At 35.8% G+C, this 23,494-nt stretch overlaps 1 protein-coding gene across 1 annotated transcript in view; it reads right to left on the bottom strand.

Annotated features, from left to right (window-relative positions):
• Nucleotides 1-23,005, bottom strand: part of LOC149796200 (uncharacterized) — a 64,769-nt gene extending 41,764 nt beyond the window's left edge. Inside the window, exon 1 of the mRNA XM_089966149.1 lies at nucleotides 22,899-23,005. Within this exon, the coding sequence (XP_089822275.1) occupies nucleotides 22,899-22,909 (11 nt within the window). The 5' untranslated portion in view covers nucleotides 22,910-23,005. The remainder of the gene's footprint in view (nucleotides 1-22,898) is intronic.
• Between the last annotated feature and the right edge of the window lie 489 nt (nucleotides 23,006-23,494).

Genomic DNA, 23,494 nt, shown 5'->3' with positions numbered 1-23,494 from the left:
ATCCGAGACGGACGCTCTAATCGGAAAATGAAACTTTTGATTTACTATGACAGTCCATTAAAAATCTATAATTTTTTACAGGTGGTTTTATGTAAAGCTATAGTCTACCATGTGTCACCCGTTCTCATTGCTAATAATATTAAAACTGCAACCGCAGCCAGGGCCTGAGAGACAGAAGTGATTCCACCCCCCGCAAAAAAAAGCCCAGCATGTTGCGGCTCTGAAGGCACATTAATCCAGCCTCAGAATCGGACTACAGTGTGACATCATATTCTTGATTATTATACGCTCATTTTTTTCTCCGTTAACTTTACATTGTCATAATCGTTCAGTATTTTACGATATTGCACTCACGTACACTTCATATTGCACTCACGTGTGACCAACAGTATACTCGGAACTACTTTGTAAACAAATCATCTACACTCACGTAGTAGACATTGTACGTTTTGGTTGATTACATTTGTTTCTGAATGAACTAAAACAAATGTTTCGTAGAGAGCCACATACCAGCTGCTTTGCCACATTCCGCTTTAACATTTTTGATACAATGTTTCGGATTTAGGCTAGAGATAGACGCCATGCAGGTGTGGGTCCCTACAAATAACATGAAGTGTCAAGGCATAAACTGTCGTATTTAGCTGGTAATAAGAATGGCAAAAATATTCTTACAATTTACATCCTGAATTTCCTCAAAATATACTTTCTTAGTTCTGCAAATCCGAATTACATGAGCCATGTCATGAGTTTTCAAGCTTGATTACACATTTCGAAATTGTACTGTAATTTCGACTATATTCCAAGTGCAATTACATCTTCCTTACTGCACTCAAAATGAAATAAACATTATATTCCATAGAGTCATTTTGATAATTGCAATTGGAAGACTTCATATTTTTCTCACATTATGATTTCAAACATTCAATGACAAAACAGAAACACACTTGCAGTTGTCAACACGCTGCTCTCTCGCTGCTGAAATCAAATGTACTTCATGTAGAACTGACACAGATAAATCCAGTCATTATCACGAACTATAGCAGAATCGACAAAAATACCAAAATCTGTTCATTCCAGACTAAATGGAAAAGTTTTGCAATGCGCATTCATTCACAGTATGAATCTAAATTTCAATTTAAAGTAGACCAAAACGCCATTTTCCTTCGAAAGTTATGTCTAGCGCGCGACTAAGTTCAAATTTATCTGGGCAGAGTTATGTGTGCATTAATAACGTTTTTGTTGTATACTAATGAATCTGCGCTTGGGTATTTAGTTTGGAATACGGCATAAGTTCAGCTACTTTGTTTCTTGTAGTGTGTTTTTGATTATATAATTAAGCCTTAGGTAGAATAAGAAAATGAGCGTATAATAAAAAGATTACTGCATTTGCATGGGAAAATATGAATTCGTTTTGTTGGATGGATATACTGCACTCCCAAGGTCGTGCAGTATTTCCATCCGAAAAACTCGTTCATATTTTCCCATACAAATGCAGTATCCTATAATCACCTCAACACTCTCAACGAAATAAGTTCAAAAATCGTATCATACTGATGGAAATTAATCCGCATGTGACGCAATAGTTACGGTTCTTCTCCGAGAATGATACGCGCAAATATTATGCATAAATCCTTCGACTGGACAGGCCAAGACTAGCCATAATCTTATATAATTACTTCTCATGCAATTACTGTTTGCTGTCTTTTAGCTCATCGTCCTATAATATTTTTTAAGCGCTAATTCCTGTTAAAAATAACAAGAATAGCCTAATTTGTATTAGCATGAAACTCGTAGCACTTGTACTGAAGTGTGTTAATATATGTACTAAAATTGCCATGCCTTTCAACAGTAATAAAAGAAAAGTTAATCACAAATCACAAAAAAAAAACTTTTACTATGGAGGTAATTCTGGCTGGAAATCAAAAGGGATTTGAAAGGGTAAAGATCATTGTGAAAACTTTTGCAAGTATTAGGATCCCACAACAATATAGCTGCCTCGGATTTTTCACACCTCAAACATATTAAGCTTAAAAGCCATCATGCGCATGAAAAAGAAACAAACAAAAAAAAAAATTGCCCAAATCGGTTTATCATTATGACGTCCTTTATTGTGAGAAGTCATCTTTCACATTTTCAGCTGAGTTAAGAATAAAAAAATGAAACTTGGAAGTTTCCAACACCAAAATTTAAAATTATTTTAGGTCAAAGAAACAAATAATGAAATTTTGTTTTATTAATTTAAAAGCGAAATAAAGATGCAACAGATTAAACCATATTGATCTATTTTTCTCTAACATCTAGCATCTAATGCTGCAACAACAGCTGGAGGCGAAGACAAGAGACGCAACTAACAGTAACATTATTACACTAAGATGCCCGATAGCTGTTTCTAGGTTGAGGTGTGTTTGCAAAACTACTCAGAGGCGACATTGACAATACATAAATACGACATTGACAATACATGAATACGACATTGACAATACATGAATATAACATTTGATAGAGCACCACATACTCAGTCTCACGACGTTTGTATTGATTCAAAATTTGGAGGGTAATAAATAAATAAGACACACTTATGGGGAATGGCATTTTACGCAGTTCATTATCAAAATAGGAATCATTGTGAGTCACATCCGTGATTCACCATGGTATATTTCATCCCTTTGGTTGTATGTTATCACCCTTACGACGTCCATATCCATTGGCAATCATTTTTTTGGTCATATATTATCACTATCTTCACGTCCAGCTCCATTGTTTATCATCCTTTTGGTTATATATTATCACCCTCATGACCTCCATTTCCTTTGAATATCATCCTTTTGGGAATATATTATCACCCTTATGACCTCCAGTTCCATTGTCTATCGTCCTTTTGGTGATATATTAAAACCCTCATGACATCCATCTCCAATGCCAATAATCCTTTTGGCTATATATTAGCACCCTCACGACGTCCATTTACATTGTATATCATACTTTTCTTTGTATATTAACACCCTCTTCACGTCCAGCTCAATTGTCTATCATTTTGTTGGCTTTATATTATCACCCTTAAGACGTCCATTTCCATTGTCTATCAACCTCTTGGTTATATATTATTACCCTCCTGACGTCCCTCTGCATAGCCTATCATTCTGTTCGTTATATATTTTCACCCTCCTAAAGTCTAGCTCCATTGTCTATCATCTATTTGGCTATATATTATCACCCTTATGACGTCTATTTCCATTGTTTGTCATCCTTTTGGTAATATCTTATCATCCACTTCACGTACAGCTCTATTGTCTATCATTCTTTTGGTTATATAATACCATCCTCATGACGTCCATTTCCTTTGTGTATTATCCTTTTGGTTATATATTATCACCCTTACGACGTCCATCTCCATTGTCTATAATCCTTTTGGTTATATATTACCACCATCATGACGTCATTTCCATTGTGTATTATCCTTTTGGTTATATATTATCACCCTTACGACGTCCATCTCCATTGTCTATAATCCTTTTGGTTATATATTACCACCATCATGACGTCATTTCCATTGTGTATTATCCTTTTGGTTATATATTATCACCCTTACGAAGCCCATCTCCATTGTCTATCATCCTTTTTGTTATATTTTATCAACCTTATGATGTCCAGTTCATTGTCCATCATCCTTTTGGTTACATATTAACAACCTCATTTCGTCCATCTCCATTGTCTATCATCCTTTTGGTTATATATTATCACCTTCACGACGTCCATCTCCATTGTCTATCATCCTTTTGGTTATATATTATCACCTTCACGACGTCCATCTCCATTGTCTATCATCCTTTTGGTTATATACTAACACCCTCATGACGTCCATTTCCATTGTCTATCATCCTTTTGGTTATATATTATCACCCTTACGAAGCCCATCTCCATTGTCTATCATCCTTTTGATTATTTATTATCACCATTATGACGTCCATTTCTATGCTCATTCATTCTTTCGGTTATATATTTTCACCTTTATGACGTCCATCTCCACTGTCTATCATCCTTTTCGTTATATGTTATCACCCTCATAATGTCCATTTCCATTGTCTATCATCCTTTTGGTTATATATTATCATCCTCACGACGTCCATCTCCATTTTCTATCATCCTTGGGGTTATATACTACCACCGTCATGACGTCAATTTCCATTGTCTATCATCCTTTTGGTTATATATTATCACCCTTATGACGTCCATTTCCATTGTCTATCATCCTTTTGGTTATATATTCTCACCCTTATGACGTCCATCTCCATTGTCTATCATCCTTTTGGTTATATATTATCACCCTTACGAAGTCCATTTCCATTGTCTATCATCCTTTTTGTTATATATTATCAACCTTATGATGTCCAGTTCCATTGTTCATCATCCTTTTGGTTACATATTAACACCCTCATTTCGTCCATCTCCATTGTCTATCATCCTTTTGCTTATATATTATCACCCTTATAACGTCCATCTCCATTGTCTATCATCCTTTTGCTTAAATATTTCCACCCTCACGACGTCCATTTCCATTGTATATCATCCTTTTCATTATATATTATCACCCTCATAATGTCCATTTCCATTGTCTATCATCCTTTTGGTTATATATTATCACCCTTATGACGTCATTTCCATTGTCTGTCATCCCTTTGGCTAATTATTATCAGCCTTATGACGTCCATCCCCATTGTCTAATATCCTTTTGGTTATATATTACCCCTCACGACGTCCATTTCCATTGTCTATCGTCCTTTTGATGATACATTATAACCCTCATGACGTCCATCTCCAGTGCCTATCATTCTTTTGGTCATTTATTGTCACCATTATGACGTCCATTTCCATATTCATTCATCCTTTTAGTTATATATTATCACCTTTATGACGTCCATCTCCATTGTCTATCATCCTGTTGGTTATATATTATCACCCTTACGACGTATTACCTTAATGGGTTCATATTGCATCCTCCCTGACACAAAATATTTGTAGGAAACACGTCATCAGTTTATAGATGTGCATATTTACAATTAATGTCTCCGCTGACATCATCCGCGGGAATTATATGATATGTGGTTGTGTGGGTTTAACGCCATTGTTGGCATATAATTGGAATTACATGGGGGCCAGTGCATTTGATGGAGTAAGAACCTAGGAAAAGAAAAAAAAAATGAACCACCGATGTGCGGGAAACAACTAGCAAGCTGTCTCACATAACCATCTTGCCCAAGCCGAGATTCGAACTCACTCGGACAGAGGTGATATATCAATGATCTATAAAGACGAGTGATACAGACAACATGGCCACCAGAGCCCCAGTTATTATGAATGTGCTTTAATTGCTCTATTTTTGTCAACTGCACTGATGTGTTTTTACATTACACGTATGTTTTCAATGTCGCGGATAAGCCGAAGGACAAAGACATTTCTTAAATAAATGAAATTTCGATTGTTACAATCAAAATTTCTTTCGTCATTCTGTATCTGCTCCAAAATTCCCTTAAAAATAAGTCCCTTGGAATAAAACTGTTGCAAGCTGGAATGGTGAATTACAGAAAAATGACAAATTTAATAAAAAAAAGAATGATACATTACGTTTTGTCCATAGTAACTTTCTTCCATATAAATTGTCTTCATTAACTGCAAACTAAAGTAAGGCTCACCCCGAATTATTACTAAGGGTACACCATGCAATACTCACGCGCAAACACATACAGACACACACACACATACACAATCCGTTGCAATTCTCGCATCATCAAGCGGCAAGACAAACATATCGATTTCTGACTTGGAATATTCTCAAATATCTCGGTGAATCATTGTTAGTAATCCAAAACGTAGTTTTCTCTGACAATTGTTCCTTTTATTTATTCATTTTTGTTTGGAGAGTTTTCGAAGTCGACGTCTCTTTTTTCCTTTCGGCCTTGGCGTATAAGAGGTACTAATGTCATCGCCAGGAGCGTGAAGGGACTGTATAGCGGTGTCTCAGAGACAAAGTAGTTCTTTTCCTGTTTAAATCAGCGCATTTTTACTGCTTGCAGTAAGGCTTATTTGGGATTTTATTGGTCGATGAACACATCTTTTCCATGTGTCAAAGGTGAAATTTTTAAAGCAAACACCATAGGAAAGAAAATATTTTGTGCTGAGTTATTCTTCATTTATTCTAGTCTTTGAAATTCCAAATAAATCAATAATCAAACACAATCACTTCGTTTCCAGGTGTCACTTGCTCTGAAGCACATACGATGTTACGATGGTACGATTGATTGTAAGCTTAGACTAGACGTAGTACAGTCTCGATATATATGGGAGCATATTGATGTGTAATACATTTCAACATACGTTCTTTCAGAGTTTTTCTTAGAAATATGTTCCATGACACTGTCATTCATTGCAGAATTTTTGGTAATGAGAAAATAGAATCGTCTTTTTCAATTCTTTTAGAAATTTTGCCATCGCTGAGGATGCCATCCATTTTATTTCAAGACATGTTTTAAGGATCGTACTAACTCTGAACTTGTTTAAGAAGTAAAAAAGAACTCAAAATACACCTATGACACAAAACTTATATTAGCAACCTCGATTGAATGGGGCTAAATGAGAGACATCTGCAAAATCCGCTTAATGTTGGTCGACTTTAGTTTGACTTCTGGAAACGTTTTTTGAATGGTTCTGCGTAATGTTTACGTCGACGATTTTGTCATACATCTTGGTTTTAAATGCACTGTACAATTTTTGAATTCCAGTATAGCCAGCGTTATGGGAAGTATTAGTAGATGCTGGCTAAAAGTGTATCCATGTATTAATGGTTCAAAATAACGTAACCATTGCTCGATAGTCCTCCTAGGTTGTGGTAACTTGGATTGCAATGCTTGACGTATCCTTCCAGCAATCAGAGTAGAAATAGTCCTCGGTTTTTAGCACTTTTTATAAATCTCATTCTTAGTTTCTGTCTTCCCTTCGTTTTTCCTTCTGCTAAAGACAATGTTGATATCACCTTTTGACTCAGCCTTTTATTTCATCTCTTTTGCGACTAGAAAAAGACGTCAACAAAGGGCGTCAAACTACGAACAAGTGTGTCACACTAGGAAGAGTAAAAAGTGCAGATGGAGTTTGAATACTTTCTTTTTCCTCTTCGATCCTTCTACCTTTATTGTCATCTTTGCCGTTGTTGTTTGCATTTCTTCCTTGTGTACGATATTATTCAATTTAATCAGAGCAGCTTTAGCTGTCTAACACTTTTTAATGAAATTGTTGAGGATGATGCTCATTGTCCTCACTCACCGTTCATATTGTTCTGTTTCTAATAAATCTGGGTGGCCCATCAACAATTTTAATTAATTGTTTATGTGTAATATCACGGTGAGATTAGTATTAGGAGGTAAATGTGGTATCCGTTCTTTGTACTAGCGATTGAGTTCCATTCCTTTCTTGTAAGTAATAGACGTTAATTTTTCTTCCATAAGATCCAAGGGTAAGAGTTTGATGACTTTCAAGAAAGGTGTCCTTTATATCTCATCACCCCAAACTAAAGATGACCCTAACAAAGCAGCCACATTTTACAACGGTCCTGTTAACAGTGTTTACATTGGTAATTATTCTCCTCGTGATCGAACAACACTTTTTCCTTTAACTTACTGGCATTTTTTATTTACTATTTGGCAATAAACGTCATGATATCCTAATTTAACTTTCTATAAATTGGTCAAAGACACCTTTATTTTCAAAACTTTCAAGCAGCATTCGCACACAGTATCAATGATTACTTTAGGTGGTTTTGGAATGATTTGGTTACGACTTGGGGCATTTGACCTGAGTAGTATCGAAAAGGCATCAATATTTTGCTAAAAAAAAAGAAGAGACATCCTTGTTCTTACTGTCAAGAAGATATATTTGGACCTTGACAATGATGGTGTAAACTTTGTCATGGAATATGACACAAAGTTTGTCAAACAATTCTTCATTTTGTACTTAGCTTCATATCTTCTCTCTGTCGGGATGTCGTATCTTGAATTTCGGTGCACATGGTGTTCTTAAGGGAACCAACTGTGCAAGTTCCATGTTCTTGCTTGGACAAGTCAAGTAAACTTTGTAACGTGCATGTTCTGTGTTGTACTTTTCCTTAGGAGAAGCCAATTTTATTGCAGCATCCATGGATATATCAGTAAACATAGACTTCAACGGAGTACATTTTTTTTCTTTTTAAGATCGGTATCCATTTTGTTTACTACAATGGGGAAACACTTGTCTTAAATAAGGCTTGGCGGACATTGTTATTAACGGCAGTAGAGGCAGTCACTGGTCGAGTTTTTCGGAGTAAGTGTATGTCATAGCGGCAATACCACACTTTCAGGAAGGAAACGTTTTGTTTTGGGCTTTTTTATTCGAATGACTGTTCCTGTTGCTGCATCTCTCGTCTGTATTGTCATTCTTTGGAATCTAGATTGTTTGGAGTCTTAGGTTTATCATTAGTATTCATTTCACAAATGATCAAATGATGACACCTCCTGAAGATGCACTTTCCATCTAGTTTCGAATGATAATATTTTATTTGATTATCGATTCTCGAATAAGACAGCTTTGGCCAATCTACTTGTTGTTTATCTGCAAAGACACGAACGTTTCAATTGGCGTGGAACGTGAACGATGCCTTGTAGTAACTAGCACGTTGTTGGAGTAAATCATTGTAAAACTTCTTTGAAACTGGCTTCTAACAAATGTTAACGCACTTGTGGATTCCTTTCCCCAGTGATGGCATACAGGAATTAATTTGGCAGGAGGATAAGATTGAAAGGAAATATTGTTGAGGATTGTTGGAAAGAAAGGAAGTGAATAATGTTTTAATAGTTGTTTTACACAGACAAAAAAAATCGTGAAACAAGTTCGTCCGAAATTTCAATGAATCTGGAGTTGTATGTTTAAATCTATGTGTAAGTACGCATGTTTCAATTTAATGGCATTGCAATAAGCATGTTTCAGCCAAAGTGTTATGATATGTTAGTCAAACACTTGAACTTGAAATTTATATATTGCATTGTTAGACAGCACAACATAATGTTCATTGAAACTGATAGTGCGATGCGCATTACTTTGGAGAAACATATTTTGAGTAATGTAAATAATATTGGTAATACGACGATGTCTTTATCGTGTAAATAATATTTAATTTCTTCTTCGTCTTCTACCAACATGGCGTCGAACATAATGAGATGTGTTTGAGTGAAGACAGACAAGATTACATCGTCTTAGCTAGAAATACTTTCTACAAACGAAATGGAATCTCCTTGAATTTTATCTGAGTAACGTTTCAGCCGATTGCCACTTTTAAAAACAACAAACAACAAACATTGTGGAAAACGATTATACAGTGGTGTTTTTTATTTATTACACGTCAACAAGCTTTGTTTGCCTGGTCCACTAGGTCAAGTAATGAGCTTGTTAAAGGGCTGGCTTATATACAGAACCTCCAGCCTTTGACGATCAAAGTTTTCTTCAGTCACTTTGAGAACTGAGGATGCAGCCATAACTTACAAGTTTAGAAATCTTAGATTTTATCAATAACACAATACATTTGTACATTTTATAGATCTTTCTTTTCTTTTCAATGTGTAATAAAACAAGTATTCACATTTCAAAAACACAGCATTCTAGTTATCCTGCTTCATTTCTTCCATCAGTCACGCACTATATCTTTGGCATAGTCAGCTACCTCTGGTTTCCAAGCGTCAAATTAAAAACTAATCCAGTCACTTAGTCCTTCCAACGATAAATATCTTAGTCTAACCGAGCTGAATTCTACTTATGAATTATTTTAGAGTACTTGCGATTTACATTTGGCCAGTCTTATGAGCTAAACACGTGAAACGTTTTTTCTCTCAAACAAATACCATAAATTGCATTTATTTGTGTTACATGTTGGTCTAGGTGAACAACCATCGGGTTACAATTGCATAATCAGTTTTGCCGACGATGATGAGCTGTTCGTGAGTTTTGTTGTGCCACCTTCAAAGATTCGAAGAACCTATGATTATAGAAACGCCTAATGATTTATTCAGAAACGTCGATGAAAAGACCGAAGAAGTCATTGGAAAAATAACCAATGATCCTGGTAAAATAAAAATGCTTAAAAATTGTATTGACGGAATTTGCAATTAGATACTTTTTTTGTAAATCAGTATGACTACCGTTAATCAATTGAGGCAATTCGCGCGAGAGCTTGGGATACGAATACTAAGCGGTAGGAGAAAAGCTAATATGCTTGGGTTATTAGGACCCGCAATTTATTCAGACCCACTCCTCACCCCGATCAACTTCCCTGGTTGTAGCTACAAAATTAACAGTACAACAAATGAACACACAGCTCGTGAGTGTAATATACAAATTCCAAGAGGCGCAAGAAAAGCTGAAATACTTGCGCTGTTAGGTCTTACAGCTGAACCGCGTGAGCGAGCTCCGTGCAATAGTAGCACGATTAAACATCAAAATTCCTCCACATGTCAAGCGGGCAGAAAGTGCACGCATACTTGAGGATGAAAACAACCAGCATTTCAACGACTAAAGCGGCTGAGAGAGTTGGGTATGTTCATCAACAAACAGTTCCAGTATTTCACATCTATAAGAGCTCTCGTAATCATAAAGATCACCATTCAATTAACCCGAGCGTATATAATCCAAATTTTTTTTAATCAAATATGCGTCCAGAATTTCGATCAACTCTACACCAGGTCGTTGAAACAGTGCAGCGGTCCGAATTCAAGGTTGACATTGTTCTCAAGGTGGAATTTATCATACCCACACAGTCAACAACAAATAATTTTGCACCAACTTTAAGATCACAGCCATGGTTTTCTGGTGGTGCCTGTTTAATCTTGAAGGCTATTAATGCTGAACTAATAAAGGTTATGCATAGATCCCAGAAAAGTGTGAAAATACTCCAGAAGAGGTTCCGGATGGATGTTTTCCAGACTCTTGGAAGTTCGGCTTCATATTTCTCAATACGAAATCGTTCGTGAATTGAGTTACATACCAACATCAAAGTATGTTCCACCGCGATCAGCGTAAACATAAAAACATGAAAAATAATAACAACTAGTGTTGTGAATGGGCAATCTTATTCGCGTTGCGTTCCGCGAGCGATGATAAAGATCAGCTGCGAAAATATAAATAATATCTGAGCAAACTTACGTTTGGAAACATTGAATTTTCTGTACGTCTATACAGGATTATTGCACTATACATATAAAGTTTAACAAATCATCCCTGATATTGCTGTTAATGTGTTCGCTTGGAATAAAGGATTTATACGAAATGATTATCCGTCATGAAGGCACGCTGTACAAGTTGATATGTTGTTGCTGAGCGACACGGGTGGCTCAGAGGAGAAGCCTAATTACGTGAGGATAAACAATCTTTCCCGGTGTGTGTATCAACACAACAAATATAAGAGAAAAATATTTACATGCCAACTTTACGTATATTTAGCACACAACAGCTGCATGACAACCGTGAATTTCGCTATGGCGGAATCTGTGAGTAACTGCAGCGGACGATTATGCCAGAACCCGACAAAACAGTTTGAAATGTTCCACAGAGCAACAAAAAAAAATATGTCATCTATGCTGACCTTGAATGCACACAGATAGTGAACGAAATTGTTTCCGAGTGGGTGGTTTACAACTAATTTGTGCGTAACGGTGAGATCCTTCTGTCGAATCTCTTCAGCAGGTTTAAACCCAATCATGCGTGTGGTTCATTATTGGGTGTTTGTTTGACTAATGGAAGAGCGTTACCCACTCGCAAGATCGCTCGAGTGATAGCACTCCGGGTCTGATATCCGAACAGCCGTTTCTCAAGTGTGAGGTTAAATAGTTCCACAATAGCTTCGACACGATGTATACCATTTCCAAGACAAACGAGCCCCTTGTTTTTTGTTGGTTTTTTATTGTTTATTTGCTGTTTTTTTTATTAACAGTGCAGCATCAGCTCTAAGAAGTTCTTTACCTGGATCCGCATGAACAGCCGTAGCTAAGTTAACGATATACGTACATAAGTAAGTTTAATCTTATCAGCAACTCTTAATATAGTAATGGACACCTTCGGCTCAGCAATTTATTTTTATCTACTGGCAACATGTAAATAGTTACTGCATACTTGTGTGTGTGTGAAGAAGACTTTTGTCGTCCACGACCCTGTCATTCATGTACTTGAGTATGTGGAAGATATAATAAAATATCAGCCTGATTAATTTCGTTAGGTGTTTTGGGCATCAATCCATCCACATAAAATCTTCTTTTGCACGGATAGGTAAATTTGCCACAACGCTAGCAATGCTCGAGAATCCCTATTGGTGACTTTTGCCCCGCTTGTTCACCTTTCAACGTCAGCTTCACCTTCCCAGTAACCGCGATAAATGTAGTACATTTTGGATAAAATCCACTCAGTAACTTCGCTTTGCTTATTTATGTTTTTTAAATTATAACAATATATGTTAACGGCAATGGTTGCATTTTTGTTCACGAAGTGGTTCGTTAGCGACCACAGAGAGCAATCTTGGCTTTTATACTTGCTTTCATGGTCCATCTGGTGATTATTTCTCCTAGTGTAGGATTAATTGTATTCAAGTCATGAGTGACATCTGTATAACACGATGACGTTCACACTTATCAGTTGATGCCTTATAGACAAGATTGTGCCGGTAATATGCGGATCAACACGATTTATGCGTGCCTCTCCTGTTTTCGGCTGGTTGTTAGAATCAAGCCGTATATCGAGACGTGTGTCAGGGATGTAGTAATTGTATCAAGGAATGTTTCTCACCAGGGTATTTGCTGCATGGTGCTCCTGGTAACGTTATGGCAACGACATCAGTACAAGTGGCTTTCTTTTAGACTCTGCGCGTCTACGTCTAAAAGGCCCGAAAAATGTGAACTTATTTGCTTCAAATCGAACACAAGTTCCAGCGATAACAGCTATTCTATTACGTGTTTAAACTCGAACTGGATTTGCGGCACGTGTTTTTGCCGGATATTGTACACAATATGAAGATATGATTGTGTTATGCAACACTCGGGTTATACAACAAGTAACATTCAGATGATGGAAACACAAGGACGAATTAGTATGATTAGGCGTACAATTAGAACAGACTGAAAGACGATTAGACGGCTTACAAGAGAATATCGGAGATATACTTGCGCTTGTTCCACAAGAACACCCACCCAAGTAAGTATGAAAGTTAAAGTTAAAATCAAACAGCACGGCAGTAAATCTTTAACATTCCTATACTGTTTGACGCAAAAATACCTACTCCCTAGGAATATAAAAAACTTTATGTTTGTGCAGGAGATACACGCCGATATCTACCTTAGTTATGTTAAGTGTATCTATATTATGTTCAACCTTTGTTCATGACTGATTTTTTGTAAGGGTCTTTTGTAAACAACATATTACATAGCTAACGTATGTCCATGATTGTAGGATGTCTATGAAAATAATATTTGTAAACATGTTCAGCTGGATTTAAGTTCATGGCCATGGTATTCCTTTGGAAATTGAATGGCATGCGTACTTTATGTCAGATAGTTCGCTGAAATATAAATAAACAGACACAACATTGATACTAATTTGATGAAAATTTCCATTGGAAATGTCCTGGATCGAGCACATTTTGGTGCGACACACGTCAGATGACAGTCTGCATATAAGGAGGAACTGGTACAATAATTATTCATTCCCATCTTAGCATCAGTTTTTGAGGAGTCAATTTTAGTTTTATTCAGTTATAATTTGAGACAAATCATATTTAAAATTTGAGAGGAATCATTTATTTAATTTATTCCTTGGAATTACAAAGTGATCATTGCCATTTTCGGACTAATCATTATTTTTAGGATTTTTGTGAATTGAGTCAAGAACATTCTATGTTATAAAATTGTGAAACATCACGACTGCTGGCACATCAGTTCAATCAAGGCTATTTGTTGCAACTAAATTTTTGAACACCACTGCAATTCATTCGGAACACTATATACGTTTGTACCTGTGATAAAACGTTTAGGACTATTTTGGATTTAAATAACATAACAGTAAGTTCCCCTTTAGTTTTCATAACTTAAAGAATTTAATTATTTGTTGATTTTACTAAACTTGTCGTGTTGCTTCTTTTATTACTCAGTTTAAGACCATAGAGTCGTAACAGTTACATCAAAGCTAACTGGCCTGCATGGTTATGCAAGAAGTGTGTGGGACACAATATATCAAGGAGTAAAAATTTATGTATGACTTGAGTTTGAGAAGCTCTTTATCCTCTATCAAGCCATTTGTGAAGGCAAAGCCAAATCAAGCGTAAATATTTTTCTGGATACATTCAAAGTAGCTATAGCCAAACTCTATAAGGATGACCCTAAACAAGCAGATGTCCATCCCAAGGAAGTTGTGACTCCCACATAGGATATGCCTCTCAAAGAATAAGATTAACCACCTAAACGTGGAACAAGTCTTGGTGGTCATCCACGCAAATGTGGAATAACAAATCGTTTCATTGCAGCTAAATGATTTGTACTTGATTCAAATGGATGTTTTTGGAAGAAGTTAATGATTAGTGTGGTCGGTTTGCGATGGCAAGAACGTACCAGAAGTCGTTAATGAAGCCACATCGATTTGTCACCGATTGCTCACCAATGAGACCGTGGACTCGGGAATGTTTCGTTTCTTGATGAACGATCTCACCGAAGACATCATTGATGTACAAATGATACACACAACGCTGATGATGAATTGTCAGAGCGTCAAGTCAATGATTACGATCCCATCAACGCCAACAGAACTGTTTGTGACCTTTCCTACACTAATCATCGTGGGTGAATTAGGTACACTTGAGATTACACTGGCGTAGTTGCGCATGTATTATTATTGTACGAATATCAGATCACGACCGTTCGGTGGTCTTCTCGTGATCAACACGTTTGTGTTTTCTTTTGGATGATGGAATTGATCGATAATGAAATTCGATGGCAGCGTTTATTACAGACTGGCAAAAGCTCTGCATTTTTCCTACTCCAAAATAAGCCCACACTCAGCTATGCCATCGCGACGAAATTGGCACTGTACGAGGCTGCTATTGCACGATGATCAATAAGAACACGTTTCAGTTGGCCCTAAAACAAATTCTAGAGGATAAACTAATCTTACGCTCAGGGCGTGGGGAGTTCGGATGCAAATTTGCGTCAGACATTGTCAGGATAACCTCAACGATTCAGATCAAGTTAACCTGTGACGCCACCAGTGGCAGTTATAAAAGCGGATCTTACATAAACATAACCGCTGCAGGCATTGCATCCCTGGGATACATTGTGTTTCGGTTTTCGCCCATTGTGGAACCAAATTATTTTATATTGACAATTTCCGCAATTACTGTTGATCTTCCATGCCACAATCCCCAGTTGACGCAACTTCGTTTTATTCTCGTGGAAAAGGGCGGACATATGTTAAACTTGCGAAAGGGGACCATGATAATACAACTGTACTTTAGTGATCGACCTTATATTTAATATAGTGACAATCGCACGTGGATGTGTGATACTTGTACGTGTTATTAACGCAAAGAAACCTGTTTAAATTTCATATTCAGACAATAAAACTTCGGTGACATTATAATTATTTAAGTCTGAGTTGATACAAATATGAAATTCGTTGCAATATTTTCATTCCAGCTATATTAGCAGCTGCGGCTTCCGTAGGTGCAAACGGTGCTGTAATAAGGTCGTCGGAACTTCGTCCTGGATAGTTTTGAAAAAGGCGATTGAATGCCGCATAGAGTCTCATACAAGAATAACAAAAACAGAAAAGGTCTTCAATTACCATGAACGACTGGCAAAATACCCTCAGGCAGAGGTCCTCGAATAACCAGTACAACTCGCAAAAGACCACGCCTCTATTAATCAGTCTTGATGCAGTCACCATCGCAATGTCAGTCAAGCACCTCCGCGTTTTTATTTGTGAAATTAACTTTCATCAAGATTCTAAACACAGGGAAAACTGGCATTGCAGTGATTAAAATCTTATCTCCACTGTCCTAATTGATGATCTGACAACGGGGGTCATATTTTGGTGATCTATGGTATTGCCATAATCGCATATTGTATGAACCAATCAGATGAAATGCTATATCTTTACATTTGGGAGGCTGATTGGTATGGCTGAAGAGCATCAACGTTTTGATTTACTTTCAAATTTCTGAAAGCTGCATTTCCATTAGCTAATTCTAAGGTCACCATAACATGACCCATAATCTGGTTGTACTTGCATTCATCCAAACGAATTTAGACCTATTATGCTGTATACAATATGTTTTCGCGTGAATTGCAATCAAAATGGAAAATTGTAGACAAATTTATTTATACTTTTTCCATTTTTAATTTATCTAAGCTTCCGTACAGAAACGGCTCTTTACCCATGTACATAACTTTGAAGAGAAACTAAAGATACAATCCTTTAATCCGCAAATAAACAACAAAGAAAATGTGGTTTATATATCATCGGGCTATTCTAAATCGGTATCTCAAGGTATAAAGGATGTGACGTCAGTAAGAATTTGAGATTCAGATTTAGCTGTGTTGGATTTTCCTTCCTAATAAGGAGGTAAAAGCAAATGTTGTCATTGTCCATCATTGTTTACAGAAGCATAAATAAACAGCTAATTTGTTCACTGTTCTTTAGTTTATGCAAGAGTTGAGGAGGAGATTAAAAAAACCGACTCCGGTCAGACCAAACAGCCATATCCAACTCAGAAGACAGATTTAGTATGATCTCAGTGAGACAAGACTGTATAATGCTTGCATGGTTATTTATTTTATGAGTGAATTATATAACAAAGTATTTGTAAACGCACTACTGTTTAGAAAATAAGATTTTAGCTTATTTTCTTGATTTGTTTTTTCTTGGCGTTATTCTGTTATATCTGACACCAAAACCTGTTTGCTAGGTGCAATCATGCTAATTCTTATGGCTTAGATGAACTGATACCCATATAAGAATGAAATTGGGTTAAAACGAATGTGCGAGTGGGGAGATAATATTCATTTTACAACAGTATCGAATGGTTCATATTATACATGCTGATTAAATTATTGATGCTTTCTTTACCTGTATTGAAATGTAATTATGAAATTTTAAAGTCTATAGAAACGTTACCAAACGTTATAAAGAAGGTGGCATTCAGGGTTCCCACGGATTATGGGAATAAGAATTATATGACTTTGCCAACACCAAAGGTATTTTATTTTCTTCTGAGTACAAGTTTTGAATAAAACACAGACACAAACACACTATCCATTCTTAAATATATAATAGAAAACAATTTACTGTCCACGTACTTCTTCAAAATAAGCAACTACTTAACATGACCACACCGAAAATTTTAAACTAAATTTAAAAAAAAAAAAAATGTTTGTTAAAAAGTCAATGTCCTATGATAAGCCAACCATTCTTTAAGGAATTAAAATGACTGACCTCCCTGGCTTATCATGCAAAAACACACTGCCATTAAAGGTACCCGCTTCCCTACAATCAATTCTTTACCACATTGTATCAAAACTATTGTGGAAAATGCGAGTTCAAATTTCAGGATCGGTGTCATTTTTGCAAGTGCTAAATCTTTCAAAAGTATACTGCAGGTCATCAGTAAAACTCCGTAAAGTTCGTAAATTCAGCATTGTCGTGCCGCAATATTTGTTCAAAATACGCTGATAATTCGACACGGACTTTTCTGTCTCCCTTCACCCATTTTCTTTCTAGGCCATTGTGCTCTTTAAATAGTTTAAACATCATTTGTTATGCCTTGGGTCAACATTTTGTCAATGTATTTATGTCTGCAATTATCCTTCAGGACAAGAGATTGCCGTTAACAATTTGCACATGAAACTTGAATAAGTGGGTTGAATTAATCTATACTTTGTCCAGTACTAGCAGATAATACTACTTGGCTGTTTAAAAGCGGATTTCTAGGAAAAAGTAAATACATGTTTGTTAGTTCATCCTATAAGAGTAGGAACAAATGACGTGTTCCTCGATTTATGTCAGTTGATTTCAACAGTAACCCGCTTTCGATGCAACCTTCTTTTCAATAACAAATTCGAACAACAATTTTATCGAATTAAAAAATACCGTAATTTTAATATTTTCATAAAGTTTAACGAGTATTGTTTTGCTTTCATACTACAACACTCAAAAGTTAAAAAGCAAAATCGCTGGTTTAAGCTTCCGTCGTACACATTTGAACATTTGATTAGTCTCATTTCACCCAGTTTTTCAGACATTTTGTCCTACTTTAGATTGGGGAGGGAAGTCGCCTGCCCAAACGTCTAACTGCAGCTTGGATCCGTTTTAGGCAAATTCCATTGTGTCTCTTCTTACTATATGCATTGCTAACATTTTTATTTGTAGGACATCTAATATCAGATACTTGTGTTACATATTAGCCTCACTATTCACTATTCTCTATAACTGACATGTTATAGCAATGTTCATAATAAATAAAAATAACTGTCCACGTAAACAAGCGGTCATTGAGAAAGGAATTGTCAGTTTCTGAAGCTGCAAGCAGGATCGGATAAAACCACATTACTGCCTTAAAAACATTTTGCAATAAAGCTAATTGCTATCCGTGCATAAGAAACATTTATAGTATATATATATATATATATATATATATATATATATATATATATATATATATATATATATATATATATATATATATATATAAAATTCCCTAGTATCCCTAGTATGACCATCTGCATTATTATATTTTTTATTAATGGTACAACATTCCCGAACTTTTCCATGGCTTCTGATAAAATTTTCAAATTGCCCTGAATTATCATAGAGTTTTATGACTTCCTATAAAATTGAAACTGCTCCGACTTCATCCTGATCTCAGTGAACCATGCCGTTTTACCCACCCACCCCTCCTCGCCTTGATTTATAGTAGATGGACGTATAATGCGTGTCTACCTATTGCACCTCAGTATACATGCAGACAGTGGCGTCACTAGGGTTGGTGTCACCCAGTGAGGTAACTCATATTGTCACGCCCATGAACCTCCTTCCTGCACAAAATTCAAAACTTGTTAGTGACTTTCATGTGCGGTAACTCATGGTGTCACCCCCATGGATCTCCTTCCTGCACAAAAATTCAAAAAGTTTATAGGCAGTCATTTTGGTGTCACCCATCTGATGGTGTCACCCGGTTCGGTCCGCACGCTCCGCACCCACACACCCCCGCGTGACGCGACTGCCTTCAGACTGAATAAAACAACTGACATCTAAATTATGGATTCTAAGATTGATTCAAATTCCTGGGCGTTATTTTTGGCCTAGCATGTAACAGGATTTACCATCATCCTAAAACCTCCGACAAAGATCACGGTCACACTGTCAAATCGCGATATTTACCACATCCCGTCCCTATACTTCGTCATGCATGGGAAGACTCTTTCTAAAATGCTAGATACCTGTTTTGACTGCAGATCCCTACATCACACTGATCGTCATTACATTCCCTTTCCATAACTCAATGGCAAACCCGCCATTGTTTTTATTTTTAACACGCTCGTCGGCTTCTGACTTGTCTAAATGACCACGGGTGGTTCAACCTCGAAGTTGATGAAAACCTAGCTCACTAACTGCACGATGCGCTGTTATGCTTTTGCGAATTATATCCATGAACTTTTAAATATTTAACAACGATGACGATAGAAAGATTTTTAAAAACTTTACAACGTCCTGTAAATACAATGTCGCCAGACGGATGCATCGTGATTTCGCGTGAAACCTGGATTACCAATTTTAAAATCTATCTATCCATTGCAATAAAGTTGCCTTAAAATAAGTTTCAACCTTTTTACTACTATCGCCTCAATAAAGGTGATGAAACTAATAGATCAAGCTAAAACTAAAAATGGTTGGAAAATCGTTTATTACTTTTGGGTGACAGTAAATATATCCTTATGGCGGACGGGACAGTCACCCAAAAGGTTGCTTGTCAACACATATTGTAATCTATTTTATGCTTTTTTATTTATATTTTTTAAATTAATAGGGTACTCAAACATCGTTTTTAAATATTAAAATGTTTGAAGATTTATCTCTCCTCTCTGTTTCTCTCTCAGTCTGCGAGTATTGGCTGTGATTTTACTGTCAATCTGAGTTAAATTACACTTAATGTGAAAAACATGGCTTTTGTACATACACTAAAGCAAAGTGAGAAACAACTGTTTGTACCTCATTTGTTGCGTATTGCAGCCGGAGTGTAATAAAGAATGTATCATTGTCATTGTCATTTCTAGGATCAAATACAGATAAACATCTCAATCCAAAAAATTCCTTTGCAGTCACTCAAACGAGATGAATCTGAATGTGCCCCAAAACAACTAGAATGCCCAGATAGTATCTGTATATATAATTTTGTGTCTTTATCAACCGTCATACATTTCGATTTGAGTCGTTATAACTGATATGGCGTAGGTAGAAAATGAACAGCAGCTGTACTTGAATGTGCTCATTCACCTTGAAAAATTACCTCTGATTTTTGTCTACCGCGTTAAAGTAATTGTAATGCAATAAACCTTTAACTGGTAAATAAGTAAACAAAATAGTAAAATCACAAGTTTCTCCAGCGTGTCGCATCCAGTGGTTTTGAAATAATAAAAAACACCTTCATAAAAGAAATTAGATGTCTACTTCAAAACGCTTGACAAGCTTCAATCAAATAATACTTATGAAATTTAGTTTGTTCGTCTAATGAACTATACATGCTACTTAATGTGACCACTATTTTTTAATCATTGTTGAACTCTTTTCGAAGGTTGCTTCTGGGTAATAACTAACTTAAGTGAACTGATAGCTTTTGGTAAAACATCAAAGTCTTCATTTGATGCCGTAACTTCATAGGAATTAATATTGTTGTATATATTTTACGAAAAGTTAATAAATTCCGACATATGTTTTTATTTTGATTTTATTAACAATACGAGTCGACTTATACATGCAGATTTATATTTCACTGATCGCCAAATAATGGAGTTCTATATATATATATATATATATATATATATATATATATATATATATATATATATATATATATATATATATATATATAGTGAAGATGACAAGATATTGACAGAGCCAGGTTGCTTCTCAATGCTTGATAAAAAAAGAGTATGAGTATACGTGTATATAAGTGTCTGTGATCATTTGTTGATTATGAGAAGTCGTGTTGGGAATATACTTTTCAGCCCGAGAAATTAGCCAATTTCCTGGAACAAACGTCATAAGGTACATCATTCACGAGCATTTCTTCTAGATATTTTTAGGTATACATGTTTCGTAATTTGATACAGGAATAATTCTTTACATCAGATATTCGGGTCTCCTTATTGTACTGGATAAGTACTAAATTTCAGGTCGATAAAGTTTACTCGTGAAACACGCAAATATGAAACAAGAAACACCATTCAAGTGTAAAATAAGTGTTAGTGGTTCATGCTAATTATGTATTTAGAGGACAATTATTGTAATCGCGCGATTAAGACCATTTTATGTTGTCACGTGGCCCTTTGAAACAGATGTAGACATGCACTATCACGCCACGCTCACGCATGTGTTTATATCACTCGGTGTATCTCTAGAAATTATGCCATTAATACAATGATAATAGGCTATGTTTTACAATGTTATAACTATTTATATCACTCGGTATGATATCCATAGAAATTATGCCATTAATACAGGGATAATAGGCTATGTTTTACAATGTTATAACTATTTTGCGTTAAATATGCAAGTCAGAAGGGGCATCTTCATTGCTTTCAACTATTTTCGTTTTTTTTCCAGAATAAATGTACCAGACGTTCTATAATTAAGTCATTTTTACCTCGCAAAGTGTTTACATGTGCAAAATGGCTTCAGCAGCGCCATGCGTTTAGTTCACGTAACTAAGATTTGCCGATCTTAACCAGTATAAAATAAAATCTATTGCAATACAAAAATGAAATAAAATTAATTAGAAATATAAATGATAAAACTCATTTATGCTTTAAACGTGTAAACATGCTGATATGTGTAAATGGAGATAAGAAAATGTACATACTAAACGATAATTCGAATTGTTAATGCGGCAGGTCGCGGGTTCGAACCCTGACCGAGTCATGCTACATGTCTGCGGCATAATGCCCCAGTGCATGACATCACTATAAACTGCCACACTACAGACATCGAAGCAATATGACTGACAATTTGTTAGAGCTACGTTAAAACTCCAAAACACACACATAAACACGAATTTGTTAATAACAAATACTAATAGTGCATATTAATGTAAAAATGACTAGCTTAGAACTAAACAATAATTATGATATGGTAAATCAAATATGAGGGATCTTATTAAATATTCAAAGACTAAAGAAAGTTAATTATATCTCAATATTCATACAGTAAGTACAAAAATAAAATATAATCGATTATTGTTTGCATGGACAATTTAAGACACACAGCTGATGCTGCGAGATGATAATAGTGGGAGTGATAAATCAAAAGCGACACTTGTACAGCAAACTTAAAAAAACCTAGAAACTCCATTTTTTCGTCTGCTGTTAAAAGTGATTTTCTTAAACTTGCACTAGTGGTATAGAATATCGTGCACAGTTTCCGGCTCAGTAAACGTATGAAATTGGATAATGTTATAGACAACCAACAGGAGCAGTTATATATGTCACCAATAGTATTTCTATAAATTCCATTTTCCGCATTACAGCACTACCACCTCAAGTAGGTAATGATACTATATGGCATAAATATCAAATACTTACATACGCTTCATGTCTGTTGTACCAGTTGATATGTTCCTATTCTAAATCTGTTAAATGCGCAGTTGAGAGGGAATACAGGGAACTTGAACAAACTTTTTTCATAGAACATTAACCTTAAGGAAATTTTTGGATAAGTTGCGCATGTGCTGACTTATATAACTTCCGTAGTTTCACAACTTCACACGTGTCTGTAGATCCATTAGACTGGAACCATAATGTCGAATGTAGATTACTACCATAATGTTGAAATAAATGTATATAAGGCTGAAGTGAACAATTCTTTTAGCCTTTTATAAATTAGACATTTTACTGAAACAGTCTTTCTGTTCTACTGAAATACTTTAACAAGGTGTTTTCAGTTACATTCTGTAAAACAGATTTCTTTAATTTATTGCTACATACGAATACATTATCACAAAGTGCATATTACTATGCAGGGTGCAAGTAGACTGCTCTCCCAACTTTTCGTCCATCAGGCACTTGCAACCCTCAGTTACCGCTAAAACGTTTGAATTTACCAAGTGATCTGTGTTTTAGTTCCCCTTTCATTTGCCATCTTGCTTATCTGCGGTCTGTCAGACATAATAAGCGTACAA

Source organism: Sinohyriopsis cumingii, chromosome 7, assembly GCF_028554795.1.
Source record: "Sinohyriopsis cumingii isolate HCF-2022 chromosome 7, ASM2855479v2, whole genome shotgun sequence".
NCBI classification, from domain to species: domain Eukaryota; kingdom Metazoa; phylum Mollusca; class Bivalvia; order Unionida; family Unionidae; genus Sinohyriopsis; species Sinohyriopsis cumingii.
Note: the sequence above shows the minus strand (reverse complement) of the source record. Positions and strands in the feature narration are given on the sequence as shown.